This window comes from Eptatretus burgeri, chromosome 15, assembly GCF_056783735.1.
Source record: "Eptatretus burgeri isolate ZD-2024b chromosome 15, Ebu_testis_v1, whole genome shotgun sequence".
In the NCBI taxonomy this organism is placed as follows: Eukaryota; Metazoa; Chordata; class Myxini; order Myxiniformes; family Myxinidae; genus Eptatretus; species Eptatretus burgeri.
Genome location: NC_140975.1, coordinates 13,709,240 through 13,724,819, shown reverse-complemented (window position 1 = coordinate 13,724,819; position 15,580 = coordinate 13,709,240). Strand labels below are relative to the sequence as shown.

General features: G+C 43.6%; 2 protein-coding genes across 2 annotated transcripts in view; both read left to right on the top strand.

Moving 5' to 3' along the window:
- LOC147011561 (CD276 antigen homolog) overlaps positions 1-12,761 on the top strand; it is a 26,407-nt gene extending 13,646 nt beyond the window's left edge. The window contains exon 5 of the mRNA XM_085857059.1: positions 8,736-12,761. Within this exon, the coding sequence (XP_085713185.1) occupies positions 8,736-8,822 (87 nt within the window). The 3' untranslated portion in view covers positions 8,823-12,761. The remainder of the gene's footprint in view (positions 1-8,735) is intronic.
- A 2,616-nt stretch (positions 12,762-15,377) lies between these two features.
- The window catches only part of LOC147011559 (uncharacterized), a 97,732-nt gene continuing 97,529 nt past the window's right edge, over positions 15,378-15,580 (top strand). Inside the window, exon 1 of the mRNA XM_085856349.1 lies at positions 15,378-15,548. Coding sequence (XP_085712475.1) covers positions 15,503-15,548 — 46 coding nt within the window. The 5' untranslated portion in view covers positions 15,378-15,502. The remainder of the gene's footprint in view (positions 15,549-15,580) is intronic.

The window sequence follows — 15,580 nt, the reverse complement described above, 5'->3', positions numbered from 1 at the left end:
AGAGATAAAGTGGATTTTCCAGAGAGTCGGAGAGATCATTGATGAAAACCAGAAAAAGAACAGGGCCCAGAACGCTACCTTGAGGAACTCCAACATGGACAGGAAGAGGGGATGAAAGAACTCCATTTAAGGCCACACGTTGATTGTGACATGAAAGGAAGTCTGCGAACCATGAGTGGAGATGGCCTTGGATACCATAGGAAGAGAGTTTGGTGAGCAGGGCAGGGTGCCAGACCATGTCAAAAGCACGTGATATGTTTAGGGATATGGCTCTGATGTCATGTCCGGCATTCAGGACCTCCATCCATGGTAGGGAGAGCGGAAGCAGCATATCCAGGGTAGAGTGACCTGGTCTGAAACCAAATTGATGATCGGAAATCAAGCCATTGGAGAAGAGGAAGAATTTAATGTCTGAAGCGATGATGGATTCCATAACCTTGCTGATGATTGCGAGAAGGCTGATTGGTCTTTAGTTGCAGGGATCTGTTTTTGCACCTTTTTATGCAGGACAGTAATGTTTGCTGATTTCCAAGCAGATGGCAGATGATCTTGAGCAAGTGAGAGGGTGAATAGAACAGAGAGAGGGTGAGCAAGAGCAGAGGAGCAGGTTTTTAGATTATACGAGGGCTGATTCCCTCTGGACCGGTTGCAGAATCTGAGTCGAGGTTTGACAGCAAGCTCTCACCTTGTCAAGAGAAAAGGACACAGAGTCCAGGGACAGTTGGGTGTGACTGGGTCAAGTGGGTCGAGAAAGCGATGTGTTTTGGACAATATTTCGATGCAAACACCAAGTTTAGGCATTCAGCCTTTTCACGTGCGGTATCATCAGTGTGGCCATTTGAGGTAAGGGAGGGGATGGAGGGATAACATACATAAGAAACATTTGATTAGACGCCACCAGCATTTGGAGGATGGAGAGAGGTTTGAAAGTTCAGACGAGCTGAGAAAGACATTGTTTTCTGGCTCTCCTGAGGGTAGATACACACTTGTTCCGAGCTTTATGGAAGGAACTGAGATTGCCCTTAGTTAGGTTTGCTTTCCATGAGGCAAAGGCAAGTTGTTTCAAGACAACTGCCTCGCCACAAGCTTCAGTGAACCATGGGCAGGAGGATGGGTAGGAGAACTGAAGACGAGAGGAGATGTATCAGTGCATAAGGGAGGGCAAGTTTCTTTGAATGAATTCCAAGGATGAGTTGATTTTGGAGAAAGTAGCGACAGGAGACCAGTCTATAAGTTTGATGGCTGCTTTGAGGCCCCGCCAGTTGGCTTTAGTGAAATGCCAGACTTGACGGGGCTGAGGTGGTTCTCTGATCAAATCCAGAGAGATGTCCACTTTGACAAGGATGTGGTCAGAAGAACCAATTGGAGCAGAGAAAGAGCAGCAGATATTGTCAGGGAAATTTGTCAAAATCAGATCCAGAAGAGATGGAGTACCATTGGTTGAGATCCGCGTCAGGAAATTGGCCGATTGAGTCAGTCACAATGAGTCGCAGAAAGCTTTTGCTGAAGTGCCATGGCACGTGAGAGATGTACCCACACCTAGCCAACTGGCATGATGACAATTGAAGTCGCCACATATGAGAAAGAGAGAGTTTAGATGAGATGATAGAAGTTGGTCCATGTTTTCGGAAAGTGAGGTGAAGATGGAGTCATCACTTTTTGGTGGATGGTACCGTACACATAAACATGAGGTGGGAGTGGAGGGGAAGCCGTAGCCAGAGGTATTCCTGGGGGTGTGGGGAGTGAGGGCAGTGCAGGGCGAGTGAGGAATAGAGTCTTTGATGAAGAAAGCAACTCCTCCACCAGGACGAGGCTCAACTCTGTCATAGCGGAGGAGGGAGTAACCAGGGAGAGATACTTAGGAGTCAGAGACATCTTGAGGTAGGAAATTTTTGTTGGGCAGATTATGTCTGGTTTGTCAGTGGCAACCCGTATGGAAAGATCTGAAAGGTTTGAGCGAAGGCCCTGGATATTTGAGGTCCACCATTTTAATGAAGTGGGAGAGGATGAGGCTTTGAGTGCAGGGGGTGGGAGGGGAGGGAGGGGAGGGGAGGGTTTGACAAGGGAGGAGGGGGGAGGTAAGGAGAGTTGTTGAAAGAGTTTGGGGGATTGCAGAATAGCTTGGGGAGGGGCCGGATGAGGAGGAGAAAAGGCTCTGTGGTGCTGGGGGAGACGGGGGGAAAGAGAGGCAACAGAAGGCAGTTGAGGATTTGAGGAGGTGGCGTGATGAGATGGAGGTGAGATTGCAGTGGAAGGAGGCAGCTTTGTGGATGAGAGGGGGGAGGGCAACTTTGCGAAGGGTAAGTGAGGGGGTGAATGGTGGGAGAAGGGTGAGTGGGGAGAGTTGAGAGATAAAGGTAGGGGGGTTGAGAGAAGTGAGAGAGAGGATTGGAGGGAGAAGAGTGTGATTGTTGCTTTGAGAGTGAGGGGTGAGAGGGGTGAATTGGCACTGAAGTTAGAAAAATAGAATGGTTGATGGAAAGCGAACATTATTAGCAAATTGGGTTTTTTTTTAAGTTTTAGGTCAGAGATGCGATTGAACACATTTCTTGATGGATGCAATAAAGGCGAATTAAGAGAATGGAGAGAAGAAATGCTGTAACAGTTGGATTTTATAGGCAAGGTATGAAGGAAAGGTCGAATTGAGAGCAGTCTGTTAAAATAGTGGAAGTAGTGTGTTATGATCCAGTAAAGAGAACCACACATATGAAAGTCATTCTCGTCCCGCTTACAGGGGAATTCGCGCATTGCGTTCATCCAAGCCCATCCCTCGGTGAACTGCAGTTCGAGCAGAGAGTGGTAGGCTCTTGACAGAGGAGTCTGAAGTTAAGGCCCGCTGGGCTGGTTACTATGAGCGGTTGTACCGGGCTGATCCCCAGCTGTCGAGTTGGACGTCAAGGGTGTTACAATCCCGATTGCTGACCCTCCAATCAACTATGGTCCACCTTCGCTTGTGGAAACACGGGCTGCGGTGAACCGGTTGAAACGGGGTAAAGCTCCAGGGATCTGTGGCATCCATGCTGAACTTCTCAAGGCTGGTGGAAATGCTGCGCTCGTGTCATTGCCTGCAGTTTTGTGCTCTGCATGGAACACAGGCATCATCCCAACTGACTGGAAGAGGGGCCTTGTTGTCCCTCCCTGGAAAGGGAAGGGTGATCGCCAAGACTGCAACAACTACCGAGGTGTGACGCTGCTTTCAGTGCCGGGCAAGGTCTTTGCTCGGATAATTATTGATAGGGTTCGCCACCATCTGCTTGAGCACCAACGTCCAGAGCAGTCAGGCTTTTATTTACTTTGTATCCTTGCTCTTCGTGTCCTCACCGAACACAGACGAGAGTTTCGGCAGGGGCTGCTTGCAGCCTATGTTGATCTCTGTAAAGCGTTCGATTCAGTGAATCGGGATGCCCTCTGGAGGATTATTGGTCTTCGTGGGGTGCCACCAAAACTGATCGATCTGGTGTCTGAACTCTACTCTGGTACTGAGAGTGCTGTTAAGTGTGGTGGTACCATCTCTGACTTATTTCCAGTTGTTACTGGAGTTTGTCAGGGGTGTGTACTGGCCCCCACACTTTTCAGCACTTGTATGGACTGGATTTTAGGGAGGATGTTGGAAAGATCAAGCTACAGTGCATCGTTTGGGAATATCAAGATCTCGGACCTTGATTTCGCAGACAATGCAGTCATCTTTGCGGAGACTTTAGATATCCTTTTGGGGGCCCTCGAGGTACTGAATGAGGAGTCGGAGCCACTGGAATTACGGGTTTCTTGGGTCAAAACTAAGATCCAGGCTTTCAATGACATCTTGGATGCTGCTGTCCTGTCTGTGTCTGTTTGTGGTGAGGATGTTGAGGTCGTGGAGAGATTCACTTACCTTGGCAGTGATATTCATGTCTCTGCTGGCTGTGAGTCAGAAGACAATAGACGTCTGTGTCGGGCCTGGGGAGTCATGGATTCACTGTATCATGGTCTGTGGCACTGCGGTGCCTGTGTGGGAGGACGAAAGTCCGAGTCTTCAGGTCCTTGGTGCTTCCAGTCTTGCTCTATGGATGTGAGACTTGGACTCTGACCAAGGATCTGAGATGGAGACTTAATTCCTTTGCTACCAGGTCTCTTCGGAGAATCCTTGGCTATCGCTGGTAAGATTTTGTGTCCAACGAGCGGTTTCTGAGAGAGACTCGAATGAGATTTGTTACCTGCATGGTCCGTGAGTGTCAGTTGCGGCTGTATGGATATGTGGCTCGTTTTCCTGACGCTGATCCTGCTCACCAGATTCTCTCAGCGAGGGAGTCTCGTGAGTGGAGGAGGCCAATGGGCCGACCACGTGCCTCCTGGTTGCAGCAGGTTGACCAGCATCTCAAGGAGATGGGGATGGGCCAGGCATCTGCCTGGGGGAAGGCCAGACCGAGGCCCCTGGAGTACCATCGGAAACTGGACGCAGCGACGCGCTGTTCTGGCACATGCTCCCATACCTGACCTGACCTTACATATGAAAGAGGAAGATGAATCATTATATGAGATCGTTTTCATTATTATTATTATTATTGTTTGTGACAGTTTTCATCAGATTCGGTCATGCAAGTGTTGTGGAAAAAATTGTGAGGTGAATGGTGAATTTAGATCGATAAACGCAGGGGGTGGAAACAGATCACATGGTTATGGGAGTAGCACAGTGGCTCTGGGAGGTGTATAGACAAAAGTGAATTTATATATATATATATATTAAATAAGGATTGCGTATAATTCAGAAAAGGGAAGGTTGAAGTAAAATCGTAGAAGTGTGTGGTGAATTTAGAACTGTAAACGCAGTGTGAAGCTGCTGGGTCCATGAAAAGTACCAGGAAGAGTGGAGAGACACGTGGTTGCAGGTGGTGTATATATCGAAAGGATAAAAGTGAGATTATTGATTTTTGATGGGTTTTTGAAGAACAGGTAAGATTCGGGAATGGAAGGTTGTAGGAAGAAATTGTGAAGGTAATGGCGAGAGAGGGTCAGCTCAGTGGAATAAAGATGGTGTGCCAGCAAGAGGAATAAGAAGAGGAAGAATAAAAAGAAGAGAAAGGATCGGGATTCATGAGTATGCAAGGAGAAAGGTAGTTTTTTTGTTTGTTTGTTTGTTTTGTTTTTTTTTGTTTTGGATTTAAGACAAGAATCAGAGTGTTTAGATTAGGAGTGATGGGGGACGTTGGGAAGATAGATATTGAAGGTAGTGGGGAGAAAATACAAATAAACATGATCGTACACCAAGAGGGGAATTATGGGTAGGCCTCAAGCAACGCGGTACGACAAGGTCGACGAAAACTCCCAAAATAGCACGATTTTTGAAACAAAACTGAACTAGGAACACACAGTTACATGTAGGTGAGAACATAAACAGTTAAAGCGGGACAGATAATGACTGGAGACTTAACTTTGAGATCGTCAGCAGAGAGCCCTGAAAGAGACCTGACGACACTCCAAACCCAGAACCGGATTACTGTTTCTTGATCAAGCTAAGGCCTTTGATTGTGTTGATCACAAATACCTTTTTCTGTTTTGAAGGGAATGGGTTTTGGTGAAACTTTCATCTTTTGTGTAAAACTCCTATATACCAATACTCATTGTACATTGAAAGTTAACAAAAAGTTATGTTCTCCCTTTCCGTTTCAACGGGGTATCGGGCAAGGTTGCCCTCTTTCTGGTCTTTTATATGTAATTGCCCTTGAGCCACTCCTGCTATCAATTTGACAGCAAATACCTCAGGGAATGAGAAGTATAGAAGGAGCAAGATTTGTGCTGACGACGTATGCTGATGATGTCTGTGTTTTAATTAAATGAACAAACGATGTCTCTGCTTTACAGCATTGCCTGAGAAATTTCTCTGCAGCCTCCTCGGGAGGGATAAATTGGAATAAAAGTACAGCATTATGGTGTGGAAAAAGTGACCTCTCTTATGCATTACCACCATCACTCCCATAGAACTTCGTCTGGAGAATGGACAGAGTTAAATATCTTGGAGTGTACCTTGGCAATCATGAGATGGAGATGAAAAATTGGGAAGGAGTTTTGGAACAAATTAAGTACAGATTGAAAACATGGGAAGGACTGTTGAAGTCCCTTTCATATAAAGGTCGTACTCTTGTCATCAATAATTTGATTGCAACAAAATTGTGGCACAGAATCACTGTTCTGCATCCATCAAATCAACTAATTTTGGCTTTTCAGCAAATTCTGGTAAATTTATTTTGAAGTAGATACCATTGGTTACAACCTGAGATACTGTACTATCCCCAGAAGGAAGGTGGCCAAGGTGTTATCAACATCTTTGGTCGGATTGTGGCCTTTCGATTGCAGTCTCGACAGAAACTGCTGTTCACTGAACAGCTAACCTGGCGACCATTTGCTTTTTTTCTCCTGCAATAAGCTGGTAAACTGAGATATGATCGGCATCTTTTTTGATGGATCTCAAGCACATAAACTTTGTTTCTCTTTCTAAGTTCTATCGTAGTTTACTGGATATTTGGGAAAAGTTTGATGTCCACCGGCTGCTTGAGGCATATAATTGCAGAATGTTCCTTCAAGAACCGCATTTTTTCGATAATTTTTTCCCTGGTATTCCTCACAGTCATGCCATGATTCAAAAATTTATCCAAGGAGGAATCAATACGGTGTGTGACTTGAGACATATCTGGGGTTAAGTGGAAATCTGTTGGTGTGGTTGCACCTGCAGTTGGTTCTCGATCTGTCCACATGTGGACCAAGTGGTGCGTGTATTTATCCGGAAATTTAAACAGTTAAATGTTGGCTGGGAAGGTGTTGGCATGATTGAGGATTTCCGGTTAAGCTTTCCCGAGATCAAAGTCCTCCTTTCCTCTTCTTCTTTTCGGTCAGAGATTGAACATAAACCACCCCCCCCCCCCCTTTTTTCATCTTGCAACTAAGACTGGAATATTTGTGCTCTTCTTCGATAAAAGGGAAACCTATCCCATTCTGGAAGAACACGAATAGCGTTCTGGTCAGAGCGGTTCGGGTCAGGTTCTCCCTGTACTCCACTTTGGCTTCATATGTATACCTTACCCATGCATGGTGTATTAGGAGATATACACTGGAGGTTGGCACACTGGACCCTCCCCTGCAACACATTTGTTCACCATATTAATACTTCGCTAACAGAAATATGTCCTTTCTGTGATCAGAAGGAGGACTTGTTTCATGCTTATGTGAAGTGTTGTCGACTAACTTCTCTTTTTTTTCTACTTGATCATCTTTTTCACCAATTATCCTTTTCCTTTAGTTTGCACCTGTTTATTTCTGGTGTACCCTTTAAACCTATATGTCGAGATGTGGGTGTTCTTTTACTTTTTCTGGGGGCTGTTGCAAAATATGCAATCTACCAATCCAGCAAGATTAAAATCGACAATGGTCACAGATCGAATGTTATCTCTATTTTTAAAGGCTTTGTCTGAACACGACTTAGGTTGGAATTTGATTTCCTTTTGAACAATCAAAATGTTAAACTTTTTGAGAGAAAATGGTGCATCGCAAATGTTTTGCGTTTTGTGAACAATTCAGAACTTGTAATTACTTTATAATTTTCTTTAAACTGTGTTTTTTCTGTTGAATTTTGTTTTATTGTAAATATATATTGTACTGTGTGTGCCTGAATGTAATAAATGAGGTTCAAATTTAATTCAATTCAACTGTCTCTCTGTCTCTATGTCTCTGTCTCTCTATTATTGTTCCTTATGCATGGCCACTTATTTTACGTTACAAACTCCAAACTCGAGGTACAAATACAACTTTGTTTGGGAAGTAACATAGTTTATGTGGCCGCAGTCTCATGCGGGGATGTGAGGGGCCGGAGGTGGGGGGTGTAAATTCTCTATGTAAATGTGTGCCATGTAGCGCCACATGGTGGTTGCAGAGAGTATTACAATTACATTTTTTACCTGGGCAACACTGAGGTTAAAGCACTCTCTTCACAGGGTAAATTTGTTCTCCTTCCATTCTCCACCTCCCTGCACCTCAAAAAGAAAACAAACAAAATAAACAATGGAGATGCCTATCAAAGCATGTCATCATGTGTGTGACATTTCTAGCAGGAAGGAACACCAGGACGAATGGAAGGCAAAGGGGGCGGGATGTATGATGGGGTCTGGGAGCAGTGGGGGTGAGGGGTGAAGGGTTAAAGCACTCCATGCATGGGTAAATTTGTGTTCCTTTCCTTCTCCTTATTTGTGTAGTGGGGCATCCCTACCAGAAGAAAAAATTATATAAACCATAAAATTGTGTGATTACCTTTTTAAACTGTTGCTTCAGCTGTTTAACACTAAACTGAAAGGGAGGAAACCTGACATTATAGAGGAATTACTGTGTATGCTAATTGTGTCCCCCACAGACTAACGGACCTGACCCGAGAGATATATATATATATATATATATATATATATATATATATATATATATATATATATATATATATATATATATATATATATATATATATATATATATATATATATATACATATAATCTATATACCCAACAGAGGATAACAACAACCCAGCGTGCTGCTCACACAAGGAGCGTGTGTTCTAGTTTAATTAAATTCCCCATTTATTAACCGACTTGATGATTATTCATTCACAGAACATAACCATGAGGGCAGGTTGTTAATTTATAAAAATACAACTTTAAGGTAGGAGTACACACAATGATCTATAATTATCATCATTGATTGTTTATGTTTTCTCCAACAGGGACAGAGAGAGGAGTCCTCCTCGTACATGGGTCTGAAGAAGAAGAATCGTGATGAGTCCGAGTCTCAGTTGTACGAGACCTTGTGATGTTGATCGGACAGAAACACCTGTTCCCTTTCCATGAATTCTTTATTATATTATAAATATATTGTTTGTTTATGGACACTTACCCCAGGGGGAGAGCATACATTGGTACGTAGGTAACCTGAAGATTAGTCATTTCATTAGTCTTTGTGTAGATAGTCCTTGGTCCATTTACAAGGGGTTGTTCGGTGGACATGCTTTGGTTAGTTTGAATTTCCACGGTGTGACGTCTTCCCTCCCACCCCACTTTCTCTGCTACTTTCAATCTCTCCTTTACTCCCACCCCTTTGCTCCTATCAATCTTTCCTCCTTCACACCATCGGTATTTTCTTTGGCCCCACGGCTGTTCGATTGTCTCTCAGTCCGGCGGAATCCCTCTCCATTTTCCCTCCATCCGTGCATCGCTTATTGGGCACGTTCGATCAGTCTGTGGTCATTGATCCTTTGGGATAATCAGATTACGTTCACCACATGGGATTGTATCCATTCTCCCATGCATGTTCATGGCATGAAGCATGACGTTTAGTGTGCATGGCCTGAAGGAAAGGGCTTCTCGCATGTAAAACACCACATAGAGTACAGTGAATGCTTGTGTGTGAGGGAGAGGACGGGGGGCTGCGTTGAGAGTTCCCACATAATGTCGTGGCATTTTCCACAGGCTGTATCATGGACCGTTCCTCATCGGATGCACACCAAGAGGGACAAGCTCACACGAGCTGAGAGGGTGGGAAAGTGATTAGGAAGAAAAAGAGGAGAAACACATGAGAGTAGCGAGAGAAAGCTTCTCCTGAGAGGGGAAAAGGCTCAGTGATCCTGAGAGGAAGAGAAAGAGGAACAAACGGCTCAGAGACAGAGAAAGCTCGAGAGAGGAAGAGAAAGAAACTGAGAGAGACTGAGGCAATGGCACATAACATTCAGCAATCCCAAGGTAGTCATTTCAATAGTATGTGTTCAGTTAGTCCTTTCCATATGTCTTGTGGGTAAATGGGAAAGATGCATTCCGTAGGACTCTTTTAGTTAGGTCTCCAATCTTCAATCTCTGCATTTCTTCCGATCCTTTGCCCCACTTTGTATCTCTCACACGAAACACGGAAGCAAACATGTATGCAAACCAATAGGAACCAAGCGATCAGCCACATATGCATTTTCGTGCCATTTTCCATTCAAAACTGCACACCAATTCTCAACTGCCATCTAACCTCAGGCCTTCACTCTTTTCATCACACTGTACCATGGCTCACCACAAGCACTTCTTACCACTTCCAAAAATACCCGCAACAACTCACGCTTATATTTTTAGTTACAAACGCGACAGTTGTTGACGACATAGTGACAAGGAATTTCCACCTCTTCGCTACAATTCCACATTATAATCTCTTCACTACAAATGCCACAATGTACTCCTACTTCTCTACAACCGCCGCATATTCATAAAATACTCACCGCAACCTCGAGGAATGTTGACGAGACAATGGTGGGGAGGAACTTCGCGTAGCGCAGGGATTTCTCTAAAATCCTACATTTTAATGGAGGCTAGTTCTGGGCCAGAGAGTGCCTCCAAAAACCACGGCCCCATGTTAAAGTCGGAGCCCTGATGCATGGCCATGTCGGCGAGTGACAAAGCCATATTTAGGTTTTGAGGCCTGGTGGGGCATGGCTGCGACCTCTATGGACCAATGTAGAAGCTTTATTTCACCAAGAGCCTCGTTTGATCCAACTTTTGGCTCCTCCCCTCACCCAAGGATCATAAAAAGAGCAAACGCAGCTCATTTTAGACAGAATCACCAGGGGACAGAATGAGCCGGGAGGAGAAGACGCCAGAGCTCAACAGACATCTGAGCTTGCCAGGAAAGCAGGAGGACAAGCATCAGCGCTGAAGGCCCAGTCACACCTTGACGTTTTAGCCAGCAATGGCAACGTATCAAAATGTATGTAAAACGCTGGCTTACGCTGAACTTTTGATGTTTTTTTAAGATTCGGACGTATTCCTAATGAGTTGGTCATATGCAGAAGATATTAGTAACGGACACAGAACGTTTCGTTGTCTTATAGATAACTTATACCAACGAATGCTTAGCCTGTTGTCGGCGTTCACAACCTATGCCCAACGATAGTCTAACTTATGCATAGCGCACTGCACGTATCGCCGATGATCACGTGGTGTAGCCTATTAAAAGGCTGCTGCACAATGATTCAAATCATAACCGCCGGAGAAATGCAAGTGTCAACATCGCAGTCACACCTTGGCGATCTTGCCAGGATATGCCGACCTCTGAAAAATGCGTCTAAAACGCTGGTGCACGTCGAATACGGTATGGGTAAGGTTGGTATACGTGAATAGAACGCTAAGGTACGCTATCATACGTCGTAGTAAGTGGAGTACGTCTTGAAATTTTAAACGTGTTAAAAATTTTACGACATACTTGCCGTATAACACACGCTCCGCATGCGATGGGAATAAGTTGTACGTACGATATGCGATCGTCGGCACACGTCGACAAAAGTTACTTGTAAGTTACTCATAAGTCGAAACACATTGAGGTAATGGTTAGCGTCAGTGTTCCAGACTCCATGGTTTTTTTTTGGGGTGGCGGGGGGGGGGAGTTCGGTATGACGGTGATGTTGACACTTTGATTTCTAGTGCAGTTATAATATAATATAATTAATAGGCTGCCACTCAACGATTTAAATCATAACCGCACTAGATATCGAAGTGTCAACATCACCGTCATACCGAAGAAAAAAAAAACAGGGAGTCTGGAACACTGATGCTAACCATTACCTTGACGTGTTTCGACTTATGAGTAACTTACAAGTAACGTGTGTCAACGATCGCGTAACGTGCCTACAACACGTTACTCATAGGTTAGAAATCAGTTTCGGGTACGCTAAACATTACCTCGGCGTGTTTCGACTTATGATTAACTTACAAGTAATGTGTGTCGACGTGTGTCAACGATCGCATAACGTACCTACAACTTATGGCCAGCGTAGCGGAACTTGTGAGTCATACGCTGGCATAAGTCGTAAAATTTCAAGCATGATAAAATTTGAGGACAACCGCAAAGTATAACGATGAAAGCCAGCGTACTACGACGTATGGCAGTGTTTTTCAGCATGCTCTCAATGTTTCCAAAATTTACCCATAACGTATTCGACGTGTTTTAGACAAATTTTTCAAAAATCGGCATAAGCTGGCTAAAACGTCAAGGTGTGTCTGGGCCTTGAGCAAGGGGTGCCACGAGTCAGCGTGACCAGCATGGGATCATGAGTTATGGCTGAGAGCCATTGCTGCTGTCTTCTATCACCGCTTAGGCCGCATCTCACAGCAACTTTTACGCATACAGATTTTCACACCACGATGATAGGGTATTTTCTCTTATGCATCTTTCTTCTACCATCTATCTCTCATCTACTGTGGACGCAAAAGAGAAATCAACACAGGCAAGCCCGACCAAGAACGTTGTGAGAACGAACCCAAGAGCGAACTCATGAGTGAACCATACTGACCTGCAACTCACATTCTTCCTCTTACACCACAATGCACCCCATGTTGTATTACACTTGCACCTCTCACTCGCAAACCCGAGACACCCTTAGTTTTTCTCACTTCTCCCCCACCCCCCCCCTTTCCAAACCATTTTGGGTTGTGCAGGTCCACCAACTACGCCAGGTATTGAGAGGTTGCTAACCCTCAACTGCTTCTATCTCTCTGGGCTATGTCTAATTTTCTTTTGGTTTTTGTGTGTGTGATGGCACCTGGCATAGCATAAGTTAAGACTGTATAATAATATTTTTGAAAACTCTGCTCTGTTTCTTATTATTTTGTATGTATTGCATATCTTTTGCTGCACCCCACATATTCCTTGATTTCCCTGCTGTACATTTGCAATAAATCCCAAACTGTGCCACACAACTTTCCTCACTTTTGTGAAATAAATGTGCCTGTTATAAATGAACCCAGCATATTTTTTTCTTTTCTTCCATTGGTCTAGCATGGCCCACACCCTTGCCGAGAAGGGACATTATTCCCCAAAATCTGTTAAATGGCCGGTGCGTACTTGGCAGCTCCGCTCGGCTGCACCAGATATGGTAGGTACTTAAACAATGCAAGTAGGCATTAAGGGTGCGATTCCACGATAAGGCGATCACGTGTTCCTAGGTATACGGTTGTCAAACAGAGAACCCTGGGGCACGTTATCAAGTTATTGGTATTTGCGGTCGATTAGTGACCCACCGTGGCATGAAGTTATTCATGTGCGATGGCCTGTGATTCCCGATGAGTCCGGAGAGGAACCAGGGACAGCCCTCCCTCATGGTTCCCTGCGACTCTGGGGCCACGACAATATATATGTATGTATGTATGTATAAATATATACATTTCCATATAGTGTATATATAGGCCGGGGGCCAGTGGGACCTATCTTGCACTTCCCCTGCGACAATTTTTCACTGATGCCACAATGTTCATATATATCCCAAGTATCAGAAAAACGATGTTCCCAGAAAAATAACTCATTTGCACTATGCTTTATTAAGCTGTTTCCATTTTTGCATGTAATTAAGCTATCCAAACATTATTCTACATCTCTAACAACAAAGGAAATATGTTCACTTTATTCCTTGACTGTCCAAACATATGTGTAGATTCCTCATTTACAAATTTCCATGTACCAGAAGTTGAGATATTTAAGAAAATGAGAATTTCCATAATGGCGGATCCTAATTAGCATATCAATGCATTTAAAATTATTTCCACTACTTTTACTCAAACAGAAAATAGTTATGTTTCCCTTAAACACCAACAGACATTATAAGTCACAGGTATGTATTATATCAGGCCCAGGTAATTCATTATATTGATTAATCTGATTTCGCATGATTTTCGAGCGATTCATTGTGCTTTGTATTTTATGCTAATTAGTCTACTTAAAAAAATTCAAAAATTTTAATATATTTTTTTGCCAACCTGGCTTGTATCTGGCAACACTTAAGTAATGTTTTTTTTTTTGACAAAAAACTGACATGTGTGGTAATTACAACGAAAGAAAATGGAAATTCTTGCATTTTTGTGGGAATTATTGTCTTTAAGTCAAATTTAATTAATATGCAAATAAGCCAATCAGCATAAACAAAATATATTTTAATACGTAAATGTATAAGCTTTAATGTGTCAGCATGTATGGGAATGTCAGGACAGGCTACGAAAACCAGGGGTGGATCGAGACCATCTTCCAGAACGCAGTCACCTTCTCCAGTGTAAAGTGTTACAAGATGATTTTTATTTATTACTGTAAATGGTCAATTTTCAGTGTAATACCGACTGAAACAGTGATGTAAAATATTACCTAAAAACAGTGACAATACACGAGAGAGCTCCTCAACCCGACAGCTTTGGGGTCTCAAGGTGGGACCAGAACCCCACCAGTTATGACGCGACTCGTGCTGAAGCGCTCACCGTCCCACCCAGCCACAGCTCATATCAGAGGCTGGACAGTCTGTGATAGAGGATGACTTAATCCTTTATGTTTCAGGAAAGGAGCTTGTTCTGTGCAGTTTAAAAAAAATAATAAAACTTCAAACTTCCTCTTCCTTCCTCATTGGTGTAAACTTTATATCATTCCTGAAGTTTGTTCAACAAACTTTGACCAGTGATAAACGTCATGAACCTTATATCTCCGTAGGAAGGGGTTGTGCTTGTTGTGGATGGGAGGAAACACCATGTGAGGTCTTTGTAGTGGGTAAGAGGTGAGTTTGTTTGATAGTTTTGTTGTGTAGTGATCTGGAGGTCTCATTAAGACTCTAATTTATTTTGGAGTCATAGTTCATCTCGACCCAAAACCATGGATGATTCGAGCAGGTGATCCTCCGAAAACACTTTGCTCCACTCACAGCTTGAATCTGAAACTCAACCGGAGCTTCGATGGTGATCAAAACAGCCGCGTGGGGGGGGGGGGTGCTATGATAAACGAAATAACACCCAGGGTAATTATACGAAATTATATACTTATAATGCCTTATAAAAAGGAAGAGCGATTAGCAAGAACTGAGGAAAGTGACACCACCATTCGGTGGTATTACACGAACGCAGAGGAATGCTGTACATTGCAGGTAATTCGAGCACGTCCCATTTAATACTTTTGATTGAATCATTGAGTAAAATAAACGATCATGTTTTGTGTGCAGATAAATACACAAACTACAGCAAATACAAGTGCTGACACAGTGGGAGGTTTTCTACCAAGCTGAACATGGAACATGAAGTTGTCACATACGTGCGGTTTATGTTGTAATTTGGGGGAAACCAAAAGGGGAACTGCCTGTGTCCATATCACGTGATATTTTATACTGTTCCATCAAACAAGGATCAAGGATCGATAAATGAACTCTGACGATGTGAGATCCAGGGAATGATGAAAAACGTAAAACAGAAACGGCACCTGTGCGGTGCTCAATACCTGTTGCACCAGGTGCGAATTCAAATGTGGTTTGGATTCAAGTTCTTGACTTGCTGGTTATGAGGAAGTGTTTAAAAGAGGAAGATAAATGATTTCTGTGAACAAGAAGTGTATAAAAGTTCTCCTTGTATCGGTTTGTGTTCAATCTCTGGCAATTGGAGACTGTGCCGGTTTTGGGTCCCAGATCCAGAGTTCCACTTTAGTCTCATCCACCGGGAAAACACGATGTTCCTCCTTTACTCCATCATCTTCACAGGGATTCTTCTCTCCGGTACGTTTACTGTTCTCTCTTCCCTTCTCTCA